Source organism: Coturnix japonica, chromosome 3 (assembly GCF_054131305.1).
Source record: "Coturnix japonica strain WE chromosome 3, WE-NBRP24, whole genome shotgun sequence".
Taxonomy (NCBI): domain Eukaryota; kingdom Metazoa; phylum Chordata; class Aves; order Galliformes; family Phasianidae; genus Coturnix; species Coturnix japonica.
Window position 1 is genome coordinate 83200085 of NC_140665.1, and position 14589 is coordinate 83214673.

General features: G+C 51.2%; 2 protein-coding genes across 2 annotated transcripts; both read left to right on the plus strand.

Annotated features, from left to right (window-relative positions):
• Window positions 1-3336: 3336 nt before the first annotated feature.
• Window positions 3337-5421, plus strand: LOC146761534 (inositol 1,4,5-trisphosphate receptor-interacting protein-like 1). The gene has a single exon (XM_085542081.1). The coding sequence runs from the start codon at window positions 3429-3431 to the stop codon at window positions 4620-4622; it is 1194 nt and encodes a 397-aa protein (XP_085398207.1). The 5' UTR covers window positions 3337-3428; the 3' UTR covers window positions 4623-5421.
• Window positions 5422-9163: 3742 nt separating this feature from the next.
• Window positions 9164-11248, plus strand: LOC146761535 (inositol 1,4,5-trisphosphate receptor-interacting protein-like 1). Its single transcript, XM_085542082.1, has one exon. The coding sequence runs from the start codon at window positions 9256-9258 to the stop codon at window positions 10447-10449; it is 1194 nt and encodes a 397-aa protein (XP_085398208.1). The 5' UTR covers window positions 9164-9255; the 3' UTR covers window positions 10450-11248.
• The last annotated feature ends 3341 nt before the right edge of the window (window positions 11249-14589 follow it).

Genomic DNA, 14589 nt, shown 5'->3' on the forward strand with positions numbered 1-14589 from the left:
CTGACTTTCCTCCCATTCATCCAAAATTCTGTAGCAACTAAGCAAATCCAAAGCAACTAAAAACCGCCAGCTAGGCCAAAGACAGTAAATGTTCCCATGCTTTTAACTGGAGAGAGAAGTAAAAAGTGTTGATCTGTAAGCCAAAGTAACACTCCTGTCTTCCTTCTCTATACAGCCCTTCACATGTGCCACCATTCTGTTGTAGCATAATGAAGGAAGTAATCCAGAAAGTGACATAGGTTCCTGTTAACCATGCTATTTCTTGATCCCAAGAATCATTTAACAGCCATTAAGAGGGAAGAAATTTTGGTTTTCAGATTTTATGTAAGACCACCATACAATTCTTGTCAGCAATATACATCACAGAATCACAGAATTGTAGGGGTTGGAAGGGACCTCTAGAGATCATCGAGTCCAACCCCCCTGCCAAAGCAGGTTCCCTACACCACGTCGCACAGGTAGGCGTCCAGGCGGGTCTTGAATATCTCCAGAGAAGGAGACTCCACCACCTCCCTGGGCAGCCTGTTCCAGTGCTCCGTCACCCGCACTGTAAAGAAGTTCTTCCGCACATTTGTGCGGAACTTCCTATGCTGTGCTTTCATCCCATTACCCACAGCACTATCCCCACGCACTACTGAAAAGAGACCAGCCTCACCACTATGGCTCCCACACCTCAGGTATTTATAAACCTGGATCAAGTCCCCTCTCAGCCTTCTTTTTTCAAGGCTAAACGGACCCAGTTCCCTAAGTCTCTCCTCAAAGGGGAGATGCTCCAGGCCCTTCACCATCTTAGTGGCCCTCCGCTGGACTCTTTCTAAGAGATCCCTGTCTTTTTCGTACTGGGGAGCCCAGAACTGGACACAGTATTCCAGATGAGGCCTCACCAGGGCAGAGCAGAGGGGGAGGATCACCTCCTTCGACCTGCCGGACACGCTCTTTTTAATACTCCCCAGTATGCCATTGGCTTTTTTGGCTCCAAGGGCACACTGCTGGCTCATGGTCAATCTGTCGTCCACCAGGACGCCCAGGTCCCTCTCTGCAGAGCTCCTCTCCAGCAGGTCTTCCCCCAGCCTGTACTGGTGCATGCAATTATTTCTACCCAGGTGCAAGACTCTACACTTGCTTTTGTTAAACCTCATCCGCTTTCTTACTGCCCAGCTCTCTAGCCTGTCCAGGTCTCGCTGAATGGCAGCACAGCCTTCAGGCGTGTCAGCCAATCCTCCCAACTTCGTGTCATCAGCAAACTTGCTGAGGGTGGTCACTATCCCCTCATCAAGGTCGTTGATGAAGATGTTGAACAAGACCGGACCCAGTACAGACCCCTGGGGGACGCCGCTAGTTACAGGCCTCCAGCCAGACACCGCACCACCACCAACAACCCTCTGCACTCTGCCAGTCAGCCAATTCTCGACCCACTTCACCGTCCACTCATCTATCCCATACTTCCTCAGCTTTGTTATAAGGATGTCATGGGGGACAGAATCAAAAGCCTTACTGAAATCAAGGCAGACTACATCTACCGCCCTCCCCCTGTCCACCCAGCTAGTGACATCTTCATAAAAGGCCACCAGGTTGGTCGAGCACGACCTCCCCTTGGTGAACCCATGCTGAGTACTCCTGATAACCTCCTTATCACCCAGTCGTCTGGAGATGGCATCCAGCACAAGCTGTTCCATCACCTTCCCTGGGACAGAGGTGAGGCTGACTGGCCTATAGTTACCCGGGTCTTCCTTCTTGCCCTTTTTTGAAGACTGGAGTGACATTGGCTGTCCTCCAGCCTTCAGGCACCTCCCCAGTTCTCCAAGACCTCTGACAGATTACAGAGAGAGGCTCAGCAACAACCTCCGCCAGCTCTCTCAGCACCCGCGGATGCACCCCATCAGGTCCCATGGATTTATGGACCTTAATGTTTCCTAGGCACTCACGGACCACCTCTTCCCTGACTAAAGGGGAATCTCCCATTCCCCGGTCTCAGGAACTTGCTTATTAAGATCAGAATTGTTTACTCCAATTAACGCCATTTAAGAAAATTTTAAAACTACATTGAATAAAGATTCACATAAACAAGAGACTACAGTTCTGATTCAGATCCTGGAATATCCAGTCATACTCATTAAGAGTTGCCCATAATGTGTGCTATTTAGTCTGTCGTGATCCCTTAAAGGAGTAAAAGAATTGGTGAAAACTAGTCTAACTGCAGGCAAACCTAAGGGAGGCCCTGGGAACTCAGAAAAACATAGACAAGGCTCAAGATGGACAGGCCCACTTGATTTACTGCTCTGCAGACAGGCAGAAACACACTCGTCTCAGAGATCCCTCTCTTGAGTCAGGAAGTCAAGAGTGGACAAAGTTTGAGATTTAAAGCGGACCTGATAATGAAAAGAATATTGCATCAACAAAAACTGAAGAAATTGAAGCAAATGCAACCAAAAAAGTCAGGTTAAGAACAAGACGTGTTTAATCTGTAATCGCCCCTTAGGGTAGCACAACATATGAAGCCAACTGCTTTCTCTGCAGTAAAACCCGAGGGAAACAAAGGAAATCCAGTCCGGCCACGCGCCTCAGAACAGGGCCGATGCCGCGGCCATGGAGGCCCAGGGCAGCTGAGGGGGGCCGAAGGGTGGGGCCGAAGGGTGGGGCCGAAGGGTGGGGATGGGGCGTCTGTGACGGCACAGCGCGTCACAATGCGGCGCTGGCATCGAGGCCAGCAGCGGGCAGCGCTGCTCCACTTTGGCCTGGGCCAGCGGTGAGTGCAGCAGCAGGGGGAAGGCTGTGCTGGGCCGGGCGCGACCTGCGGCCCGCGAGGGGTTTGGGAGCCTGCAGTGCCGGCAGCGAGCGCTCAGGGGAGCCTGTGAGCGGCTCTCTGGGCAGCCAGCAGCGGCGCTGGCCTCAGCCCCCGCTGCCTCCCAGCTCCCTCGGCCCCGCTCCTACCTGAGCCCAGGGGCTGTGGCTCCTGGACCCGCTCCCCCAGCCGTGCTCGAGCTCCCACCCAGCCCCACTGACCTCCCCTCTCTCATCTCTTCCAGATCATGGCTTTGGCGTTTTTCTTCGCCTTGTTGGCGCTGACAGTGGCTTTCGTTGGTGATGAGTTGGACGCAGAAACGCTGGAACGCATGCGTGAGCGTGAGGTGTTTCTGCAAGAGCAGATGACACTTCAGTGGCAGCACGTAGAGAACCTGGGGCAGAGCTGGATAGGCATTCGAGCCTTGTCCTCTGTGTTGCCTTACCGGAAGGTTTGCAACCTTCTTGAACGCATGCGTGAGGTGTTTCTGCGAAAGCGGATGGAAAAGCTTCCGCTTCCGCTTCCGCAATTAGAAGAGAGCAACCTGAAGAAGAGCAGGGTGGATATTCAAGCCTTGCTCTTCTCTGTGTTGCCTTACTGGAAGGTTTGCAGTGTTCTTTGCATTCTCTTCCTTTTTCTCTGGTTCATGTGGAAGATCTATAAAAAGTTCCAGAGAAGAGAAGACATCAGTGATGAGGAGAGCTCCATCAGTAAGCAGGAGCAGCAGGAGGAGCAACAGGCTGATGCGCTCTGGCCAGACCAAATTCATCGAGACAACTGTGAGCAGATACTCCTCCTATTTGGTCGCCTCATCAACTTATGCCAGTATCTGGTGTCAGATACTTTCTTTCCGGTGCCAGAGCGCCCCATCGGGGTGGGCAGTGCCTATGAAGGCTGGTGTCCCCCTGAGAAGGAACCCATCTTCTGCCTGCTTGTGCCCCTGTCGGCCCCCCGTGGGCACGTTTTCCACCTTGATCTGGGAGCCGCAGGGGAGCTGCCAGCAAGGAACTCCCGCATCCACGTAGATCTGGAATGCACGTGCGGGAGGGAGCCGGAGATGGGTATGCGGTGCTTCCTCCACACCTCCAAGGAAGAGCTGGGAAATCAGCACCCCAGCCTACTACGTGACTTCTGCGAGGACGCCTACCTAGATGTGGAGAAGACTGTCCAATGGTTCCAGGTGCTGATCACACGTGCCTGGAAATACATGCCTGAGGCAGAGACGTGCAGCATGAATGTGATGCCGTCCGGGCGCTCCTGCAGGATTCATCTGACAGACATCCACAAAACAGCCTGCGTTGTTGAGATTGTGTTTGGCGTCCAGCAAGAAAATACGGACATCTTTCTGAGCAGCCAGGAGACAGAGGCTGCTTTTACCCCCAGCACAACCTGGCCACAGAGTTGTGCGGTGGCTGAGGCAAAGTTTTTCCAGCACATAGCCACCCGTGACCAGTGGAACACTTTCAACCTCACATATGTGCAAGTGGGTGCCCACATCCTGGCGGGACAGACTTTTTCTCCCTACCAGCTGAGGACAGTGCTCATGCACCTCCTGACTGCCATCCCTTTGAAAAGCTGGCATGGGAGCTATTTCCTGCAGCGGATGGATGACATCTTGCGTTACCTGTGCTGCTGTGTGGAGGAGAAATGCCTGAACCATTTCCTCATAGGAAATGAGGATGTGCCTGCGGAGATCATCTTGCCGCAGGAATTCCGAGCGTCCCGACCGCTCAACCTCCTCCAGCACCTGGTGCAAGATCCAGACAGTTATGAGCAGGCACTGCAGGAGTTGTGGGAGCTGCAAGATCGGCTCACAGGCCTGCTGTTCTATTGGAAATGAGAGACGCCCACTTGTCCTACAGACGAGCACTCTGGACATGGAGAAGACACCACTCAGCAGGCAGTCGGAATTGCTCCCAAATGTTTTCTCCACAACAAACCAACGGTGCGGTAGCCAGAGTGCTGAACTGAATATGCACAAGGGAGCAGCTGGTGAGAGACTACACTGTCCTTCCTTCACCACCCTGAGGACCACCTGGGGAGAGAGAAGATGCTCAGCCTCCTATACAAACTCTCCAGGATATGGAGAAAACTGCAACCTGGTTCCAGGAACTGGTGACAGAAGCCTGGGTAGCTATGCCTCAACTGTCAACAGTGCAGCGCGAGTTGAGGCCCTCCGTCTGCTTCTGCAAGCTCCGGCTGACAACCACCTCTTGCAGAGTCCTCTGGATTGAGCTCAGGCTCAGGGTACAGCAAGAGGACTTGGACACATTCCTGTCCTTTGAGTAGGCAGGGGCTGTTGATAGCAGAAGCACGAGGAGGCCGCAGAGATGCGATGCAGCAGAGACTTCTTTGGGAAACAGCCGCTACCGCAGGCTACATCTGATGGATTTCAAAAGAAGCTGCTTACTTAAGGCAGCGTTTGGAGTACAGCAAGACCATGAAGACATCTATCCGAGCAGCCAGGAGACAGAGACAGCTAGACCCATATCCTGGTAGCCACCGGCATTTCTACATATGCCTTTTAGATGCCGGGACCACATGGAGTGAAGAAGAATCATCTTTGTCCACACTGAAAATATAGTTAAATACTTAAATATAGTTAATGTAGATCAGAAAACGCATATTATTAAAACATATACATCGATGTTTCCTCGATATATATGTTTTAATTAAAATTTAATAAAAATTAATAAAAAATTAATAAAAATTTAGAAAATTCATAAAAATTTTAAAAAATTATAAAAAATTATAAAAATTAAAAAAAAATTAAAAACCAAACAAAACTAGTGGTGTATGTGCCCTTCTTTTGGTGAAACTAATGCATCAGCTTTGGAACACCGGTGGATGGCAAGCTGAGACTAACAATTGCAGAAGCTAGCTTTAAGCTTGACTGTGTTCATTAGACGTTAATTTGGGGCTTTGTAACTTGGGTTCATGGTGAAGGCATGGCCAGGACCCCCTTTTCTGCAGAGCTGGCACTGACATCGGCAAGGAAGAAAAGTAACACAAATACATTAATCTGACTTAAGGCAGGGTAAACCCATGTCATTGCAGCTGACTTTCCTCCCATTCATCCAAAATTCTGTAGCAACTAAGCAAATCCAAAGCAACTAAAAACCGCCAGCTAGGCCAAAGACAGTAAATGTTCCCATGCTTTTAACTGGAGAGAGAAGTAAAAAGTGTTGATCTGTAAGCCAAAGTAACACTCCTGTCTTCCTTCTCTATACAGCCCTTCACATGTGCCACCATTCTGTTGTAGCATAATGAAGGAAGTAATCCAGAAAGTGACATAGGTTCCTGTTAACCATGCTATTTCTTGATCCCAAGAATCATTTAACAGCCATTAAGAGGGAAGAAATTTTGGTTTTCAGATTTTATGTAAGACCACCATACAATTCTTGTCAGCAATATACATCACAGAATCACAGAATTGTAGGGGTTGGAAGGGACCTCTAGAGATCATCGAGTCCAACCCCCCTGCCAAAGCAGGTTCCCTACACCACGTCGCACAGGTAGGCGTCCAGGCGGGTCTTGAATATCTCCAGAGAAGGAGACTCCACCACCTCCCTGGGCAGCCTGTTCCAGTGCTCCGTCACCCGCACTGTAAAGAAGTTCTTCCGCACATTTGTGCGGAACTTCCTATGCTGTGCTTTCATCCCATTACCCACAGCACTATCCCCACGCACTACTGAAAAGAGACCAGCCTCACCACTATGGCTCCCACACCTCAGGTATTTATAAACCTGGATCAAGTCCCCTCTCAGCCTTCTTTTTTCAAGGCTAAACGGACCCAGTTCCCTAAGTCTCTCCTCAAAGGGGAGATGCTCCAGGCCCTTCACCATCTTAGTGGCCCTCCGCTGGACTCTTTCTAAGAGATCCCTGTCTTTTTCGTACTGGGGAGCCCAGAACTGGACACAGTATTCCAGATGAGGCCTCACCAGGGCAGAGCAGAGGGGGAGGATCACCTCCTTCGACCTGCCGGACACGCTCTTTTTAATACACCCCAGTATGCCATTGGCTTTTTTGGCTCCAAGGGCACACTGCTGGCTCATGGTCAATCTGTCGTCCACCAGGACGCCCAGGTCCCTCTCTGCAGAGCTCCTCTCCAGCAGGTCTTCCCCCAGCCTGTACTGGTGCATGCAATTATTTCTACCCAGGTGCAAGACTCTACACTTGCTTTTGTTAAACCTCATCCGCTTTCTTACTGCCCAGCTCTCCAGCCTGTCCAGGTCTCGCTGAATGGCAGCACAGCCTTCAGGCGTGTCAGCCAATCCTCCCAACTTCGTGTCATCAGCAAACTTGCTGAGGGTGGTCACTATCCCCTCATCAAGGTCGTTGATGAAGATGTTGAACAAGACCGGACCCAGTACAGACCCCTGGGGGACGCCGCTAGTTACAGGCCTCCAGCCAGACACCGCACCACCACCAACAACCCTCTGCACTCTGCCAGTCAGCCAATTCTCGACCCACTTCACTGTCCACTCATCTATCCCATACTTCCTCAGCTTTGTTATAAGGATGTCATGGGGGACAGTATCAAAAGCCTTACTGAAATCAAGGCAGACTACATCTACCGCCCTCCCCCTGTCCACCCAGCTAGTGACATCTTCATAAAAGGCCACCAGGTTGGTCGAGCACGACCTCCCCTTGGTGAACCCATGCTGAGTACTCCTGATAACCTCCTTATCACCCAGTCGTCTGGAGATGGCATCCAGCACAAGCTGTTCCATCACCTTCCCTGGGACAGAGGTGAGGCTGACTGGCCTATAGTTACCCGGGTCTTCCTTCTTGCCCTTTTTTGAAGACTGGAGTGACATTGGCCGTCCTCCAGCCTTCAGGCACCTCCCCAGTTCTCCAAGACCTCTGACAGATTACAGAGAGAGGCTCAGCAACAACCTTCGCAAGCTCTCTCAGCACCCGCGGATGCACCCCATCAGGTCCCATGGATTTATGGACCTTAATGTTTCGTAGGCACTCACGGACCACCTCTTCCCTGACTAAAGGGGAATCTCCCATTCCCCGGTCTCAGGAACTTGCTTATTAAGATCAGAATTGTTTACTCCAATTAACGCCATTTAAGAAAATTTTAAAACTACATTGAATAAAGATTCACATAAACAAGAGACTACAGTTCTGATTCAGATCCTGGAATATCCAGTCATACTCATTAAGAGTTGCCCATAATGTGTGCTATTTAGTCTGTCGTGATCCCTTAAAGGAGTAAAAGAATTGGTGAAAACTAGTCTAACTGCAGGCAAACCTAAGGGAGGCCCTGGGAACTCAGAAAAACATAGACAAGGCTCAAGATGGACAGGCCCACTTGATTTACTGCTCTGCAGACAGGCAGAAACACACTCGTCTCAGAGATCCCTCTCTTGAGTCAAGAAGTCAAGAGTGGACAAAGTTTGAGATTTAAAGCGGACCTGATAATGAAAAGAATATTGCATCAACAAAAACTGAAGAAATTGAAGCAAATGCAACCAAAAAAGTCAGGTTAAGAACAAGACGTGTTTAATCTGTAATCGCCCCTTAGGGTAGCACAACATATGAAGCCAACTGCTTTCTCTGCAGTAAAACCCGAGGGAAACAAAGGAAATCCAGTCCGGCCACGCGCCTCAGAACAGGGCCGATGCCGCGGCCATGGAGGCCCAGGGCAGCTGAGGGGGGGCCAAAGGGTGGGGCCGAAGGGTGGGGATGGAGCGTCTGTGACGGCACAGCGCGTCACAATGCGGCGCTGGCATCGAGGCCAGCAGCGGGCAGCGCTGCTCCACTTTGGCCTGGGCCAGCGGTGAGTGCAGCAGCAGGGGGAAGGCTGTGCTGGGCCGGGCGCGACCTGCGGCCCGCGAGGGGTTTGGGAGCCTGCAGTGCCGGCAGCGAGCGCTCAGGGGAGCCTGTGAGCGGCTCTCTGGGCAGCCAGCAGCGGCGCTGGCCTCAGCCCCCGCTGCCTCCCAGCTCCCTCGGCCCCGCTCCTACCTGAGCCCAGGGGCTGTGGCTCCTGGACCCGCTCCCCCAGCCGTGCTCGAGCTCCCACCCAGCCCCACTGACCTCCCCTCTCTCATCTCTTCCAGATCATGGCTTTGGCGTTTTTCTTCGCCTTGTTGGCGCTGACAGTGGCTTTCGTTGGTGATGAGTTGGACGCAGAAACGCTGGAACGCATGCGTGAGCGTGAGGTGTTTCTGCAAGAGCAGATGACACTTCAGTGGCAGCACGTAGAGAACCTGGGGCAGAGCTGGATAGGCATTCGAGCCTTGTCCTCTGTGTTGCCTTACCGGAAGGTTTGCAACCTTCTTGAACGCATGCGTGAGGTGTTTCTGCGAAAGCGGATGGAAAAGCTTCCGCTTCCGCTTCCGCAATTAGAAGAGAGCAACCTGAAGAAGAGCAGGGTGGATATTCAAGCCTTGCTCTTCTCTGTGTTGCCTTACTGGAAGGTTTGCAGTGTTCTTTGCATTCTCTTCCTTTTTCTCTGGTTCATGTGGAAGATCTATAAAAAGTTCCAGAGAAGAGAAGACATCAGTGATGAGGAGAGCTCCATCAGTAAGCAGGAGCAGCAGGAGGAGCAACAGGCTGATGCGCTCTGGCCAGACCAAATTCATCGAGACAACTGTGAGCAGATACTCCTCCTATTTGGTCGCCTCATCAACTTATGCCAGTATCTGGTGTCAGATACTTTCTTTCCGGTGCCAGAGCGCCCCATCGGGGTGGGCAGTGCCTATGAAGGCTGGTGTCCCCCTGAGAAGGAACCCATCTTCTGCCTGCTTGTGCCCCTGTCGGCCCCCCGTGGGCACGTTTTCCACCTTGATCTGGGAGCCGCAGGGGAGCTGCCAGCAAGGAACTCCCGCATCCACGTAGATCTGGAATGCACGTGCGGGAGGGAGCCGGAGATGGGTATGCGGTGCTTCCTCCACACCTCCAAGGAAGAGCTGGGAAATCAGCACCCCAGCCTACTACGTGACTTCTGCGAGGACGCCTACCTAGATGTGGAGAAGACTGTCCAATGGTTCCAGGTGCTGATCACACGTGCCTGGAAATACATGCCTGAGGCAGAGACGTGCAGCATGAATGTGATGCCGTCCGGGCGCTCCTGCAGGATTCATCTGACAGACATCCACAAAACAGCCTGCGTTGTTGAAATTGTGTTTGGCGTCCAGCAAGAAAATACGGACATCTTTCTGAGCAGCCAGGAGACAGAGGCTGCTTTTACCCCCAGCACAACCTGGCCACAGAGTTGTGCGGTGGCTGAGGCAAAGTTTTTCCAGCACATAGCCACCCGTGACCAGTGGAACACTTTCAACCTCACATATGTGCAAGTGGGTGCCCACATCCTGGCGGGACAGACTTTTTCTCCCTACCAGCTGAGGACAGTGCTCATGCACCTCCTGACTGCCATCCCTTTGAAAAGCTGGCATGGGAGCTATTTCCTGCAGCGGATGGATGACATCTTGCGTTACCTGTGCTGCTGTGTGGAGGAGAAATGCCTGAACCATTTCCTCATAGGAAATGAGGATGTGCCTGCGGAGATCATCTTGCCGCAGGAATTCCGAGCGTCCCGACCGCTCAACCTCCTCCAGCACCTGGTGCAAGATCCAGACAGTTATGAGCAGGCACTGCAGGAGTTGTGGGAGCTGCAAGATCGGCTCACAGGCCTGCTGTTCTATTGGAAATGAGAGACGCCCACTTGTCCTACAGACGAGCACTCTGGACATGGAGAAGACACCACTCAGCAGGCAGTCGGAATTGCTCCCAAATGTTTTCTCCACAACAAACCAACGGTGCGGTAGCCAGAGTGCTGAACTGAATATGCACAAGGGAGCAGCTGGTGAGAGACTACACTGTCCTTCCTTCACCACCCTGAGGACCACCTGGGGAGAGAGAAGATGCTCAGCCTCCTATACAAACTCTCCAGGATATGGAGAAAACTGCAACCTGGTTCCAGGAACTGGTGACAGAAGCCTGGGTAGCTATGCCTCAACTGTCAACAGTGCAGCGCGAGTTGAGGCCCTCCGTCTGCTTCTGCAAGCTCCGGCTGACAACCACCTCTTGCAGAGTCCTCTGGATTGAGCTCAGGCTCAGGGTACAGCAAGAGGACTTGGACACATTCCTGTCCTTTGAGTAGGCAGGGGCTGTTGATAGCAGAAGCACGAGGAGGCCGCAGAGATGCGATGCAGCAGAGACTTCTTTGGGAAACAGCCGCTACCGCAGGCTACATCTGATGGATTTCAAAAGAAGCTGCTTACTTAAGGCAGCGTTTGGAGTACAGCAAGACCATGAAGACATCTATCCGAGCAGCCAGGAGACAGAGACAGCTAGACCCATATCCTGGTAGCCACCGGCATTTCTACATATGCCTTTTAGATGCCGGGACCACATGGAGTGAAGAAGAATCATCTTTGTCCACACTGAAAATATAGTTAAATACTTAAATATAGTTAATGTAGATCAGAAAACGCATATTATTAAAACATATACATCGATGTTTCATCGATATATATGTTTTAATTAAAATTTAATAAAAATTAATAAAAAATTAATAAAAATTTAGAAAATTCATAAAAATTTTAAAAAATTATAAAAAATTATAAAAATTAAAAAAAAATTAAAAACCAAACAAAACTAGTGGTGTATGTGCCCTTCTTTTGGTGAAACTAATGCATCAGCTTTGGAACACCGGTGGATGGCAAGCTGAGACTAACAATTGCAGAAGCTAGCTTTAAGCTTGACTGTGTTCATTAGATGTTAATTTGGGGCTTTGTAACTTGGGTTCATGGTGAAGGCATGGCCAGGACCCCCTTTTCTGCAGAGCTGGCACTGACATCGGCAAGGAAGAAAAGTAACACAAATACATTAATCTGACTTAAGGCAGGGTAAACCCATGTCATTGCAGCTGACTTTCCTCCCATTCATCCAAAATTCTGTAGCAACTAAGCAAATCCAAAGCAACTAAAAACCGCCAGCTAGGCCAAAGACAGTAAATGTTCCCATGCTTTTAACTGGAGAGAGAAGTAAAAAGTGTTGATCTGTAAGCCAAAGTAACACTCCTGTCTTCCTTCTCTATACAGCCCTTCACATGTGCCACCATTCTGTTGTAGCATAATGAAGGAAGTAATCCAGAAAGTGACATAGGTTCCTGTTAACCATGCTATTTCTTGATCCCAAGAATCATTTAACAGCCATTAAGAGGGAAGAAATTTTGGTTTTCAGATTTTATGTAAGACCACCATACAATTCTTGTCAGCAATATACATCACAGAATCACAGAATTGTAGGGGTTGGAAGGGACCTCTAGAGATCATCGAGTCCAACCCCCCTGCCAAAGCAGGTTCCCTACACCACGTCGCACAGGTAGGCGTCCAGGCGGGTCTTGAATATCTCCAGAGAAGGAGACTCCACCACCTCCCTGGGCAGCCTGTTCCAGTGCTCCGTCACCCGCACTGTAAAGAAGTTCTTCCGCACATTTGTGCGGAACTTCCTATGCTGTGCTTTCATCCCATTACCCACAGCACTATCCCCACGCACTACTGAAAAGAGACCAGCCTCACCACTATGGCTCCCACACCTCAGGTATTTATAAACCTGGATCAAGTCCCCTCTCAGCCTTCTTTTTTCAAGGCTAAACGGACCCAGTTCCCTAAGTCTCTCCTCAAAGGGGAGATGCTCCAGGCCCTTCACCATCTTAGTGGCCCTCCGCTGGACTCTTTCTAAGAGATCCCTGTCTTTTTCGTACTGGGGAGCCCAGAACTGGACACAGTATTCCAGATGAGGCCTCACCAGGGCAGAGCAGAGGGGGAGGATCACCTCCTTCGACCTGCCGGACACGCTCTTTTTAATACACCCCAGTATGCCATTGGCTTTTTTGGCTCCAAGGGCACACTGCTGGCTCATGGTCAATCTGTCGTCCACCAGGACGCCCAGGTCCCTCTCTGCAGAGCTCCTCTCCAGCAGGTCTTCCCCCAGCCTGTACTGGTGCATGCAATTATTTCTACCCAGGTGCAAGACTCTACACTTGCTTTTGTTAAACCTCATCCGCTTTCTTACTGCCCAGCTCTCCAGCCTGTCCAGGTCTCGCTGAATGGCAGCACAGCCTTCAGGCGTGTCAGCCAATCCTCCCAACTTCGTGTCATCAGCAAACTTGCTGAGGGTGGTCACTATCCCCTCATCAAGGTCGTTGATGAAGATGTTGAACAAGACCGGACCCAGTACAGACCCCTGGGGGACGCCGCTAGTTACAGGCCTCCAGCCAGACACCGCACCACCACCAACAACCCTCTGCACTCTGCCAGTCAGCCAATTCTCGACCCACTTCACTGTCCACTCATCTATCCCATACTTCCTCAGCTTTGTTATAAGGATGTCATGGGGGACAGAATCAAAAGCCTTACTGAAATCAAGGCAGACTACATCTACCGCCCTCCCCCTGTCCACCCAGCTAGTGACATCTTCATAAAAGGCCACCAGGTTGGTCGAGCACGACCTCCCCTTGGTGAACCCATGCTGAGTACTCCTGATAACCTCCTTATCACCCAGTTGTCTGGAGATGGCATCCAGCACAAGCTGTTCCATCACCTTCCCTGGGACAGAGGTGAGGCTGACTGGCCTATAGTTACCCGGGTCTTCCTTCTTGCCCTTTTTTGAAGACTGGAGTGACATTGGCCGTCCTCCAGCCTTCAGGCACCTCCCCAGTTCTCCAAGACCTCTGACAGATTACAGAGAGAGGCTCAGCAACAACCTCCGCCAGCTCTCTCAGCACCCGCGGATGCACCCCATCAGGTCCCATGGATTTATGGACCTTAATGTTTCCTAGGCACTCACGGACCACCTCTTCCCTGACTAAAGGGGAATCTCCCATTCCCCGGTCTCAGGAACTTGCTTATTAAGATCAGAATTGTTTACTCCAATTAACGCCATTTAAGAAAATTTTAAAACTACATTGAATAAAGATTCACATAAACAAGAGACTACAGTTCTGATTCAGATCCTGGAATATCCAGTCATACTCATTAAGAGTTGCCCATAATGTGTGCTATTTAGTCTGTCGTGATCCCTTAAAGGAGTAAAAGAATTGGTGAAAACTAGTCTAACTGCAGGCAAACCTAAGGGAGGCCCTGGGAACTCAGAAAAACATAGACAAGGCTCAAGATGGACAGGCCCACTTGATTTACTGCTCTGCAGACAGGCAGAAACACACTCGTCTCAGAGATCCCTCTCTTGAGTCAGGAAGTCAAGAGTGGACAAAGTTTGAGATTTAAAGCGGACCTGATAATGAAAAGAATATTGCATCAACAAAAACTGAAGAAATTGAAGCAAATGCAACCAAAAAAGTCAGGTTAAGAACAAGACGTGTTTAATCTGTAATCGCCCCTTAGGGTAGCACAACATATGAAGCCAACTGCTTTCTCTGCAGTAAAACCCGAGGGAAACAAAGGAAATCCAGTCCGGCCACGCGCCTCAGAACAGGGCCGATGCCGCGGCCATGGAGGCCCAGGGCAGCTGAGGGGGGGCCGAAGGGTGGGGCCGAAGGGTGGGGATGGAGCGTCTGTGACGGCACAGCGCGTCACAATGCGGCGCTGGCATCGAGGCCAGCAGCGGGCAGCGCTGCTCCACTTTGGCCTGGGCCAGCGGTGAGTGCAGCAGCAGGGGGAAGGCTGTGCTGGGCCGGGCGCGACCTGCGGCCCGCGAGGGGTTTGGGAGCCTGCAGTGCCGGCAGCGAGCGCTCAGGGGAGCCTGTGAGCGGCTCTCTGGGCAGCCAGCAGCGGCGCTGGCCTCAGCCCCCGCTGCCTCCCAGCTCCCTCGGCCCCGCTCCTACCTGA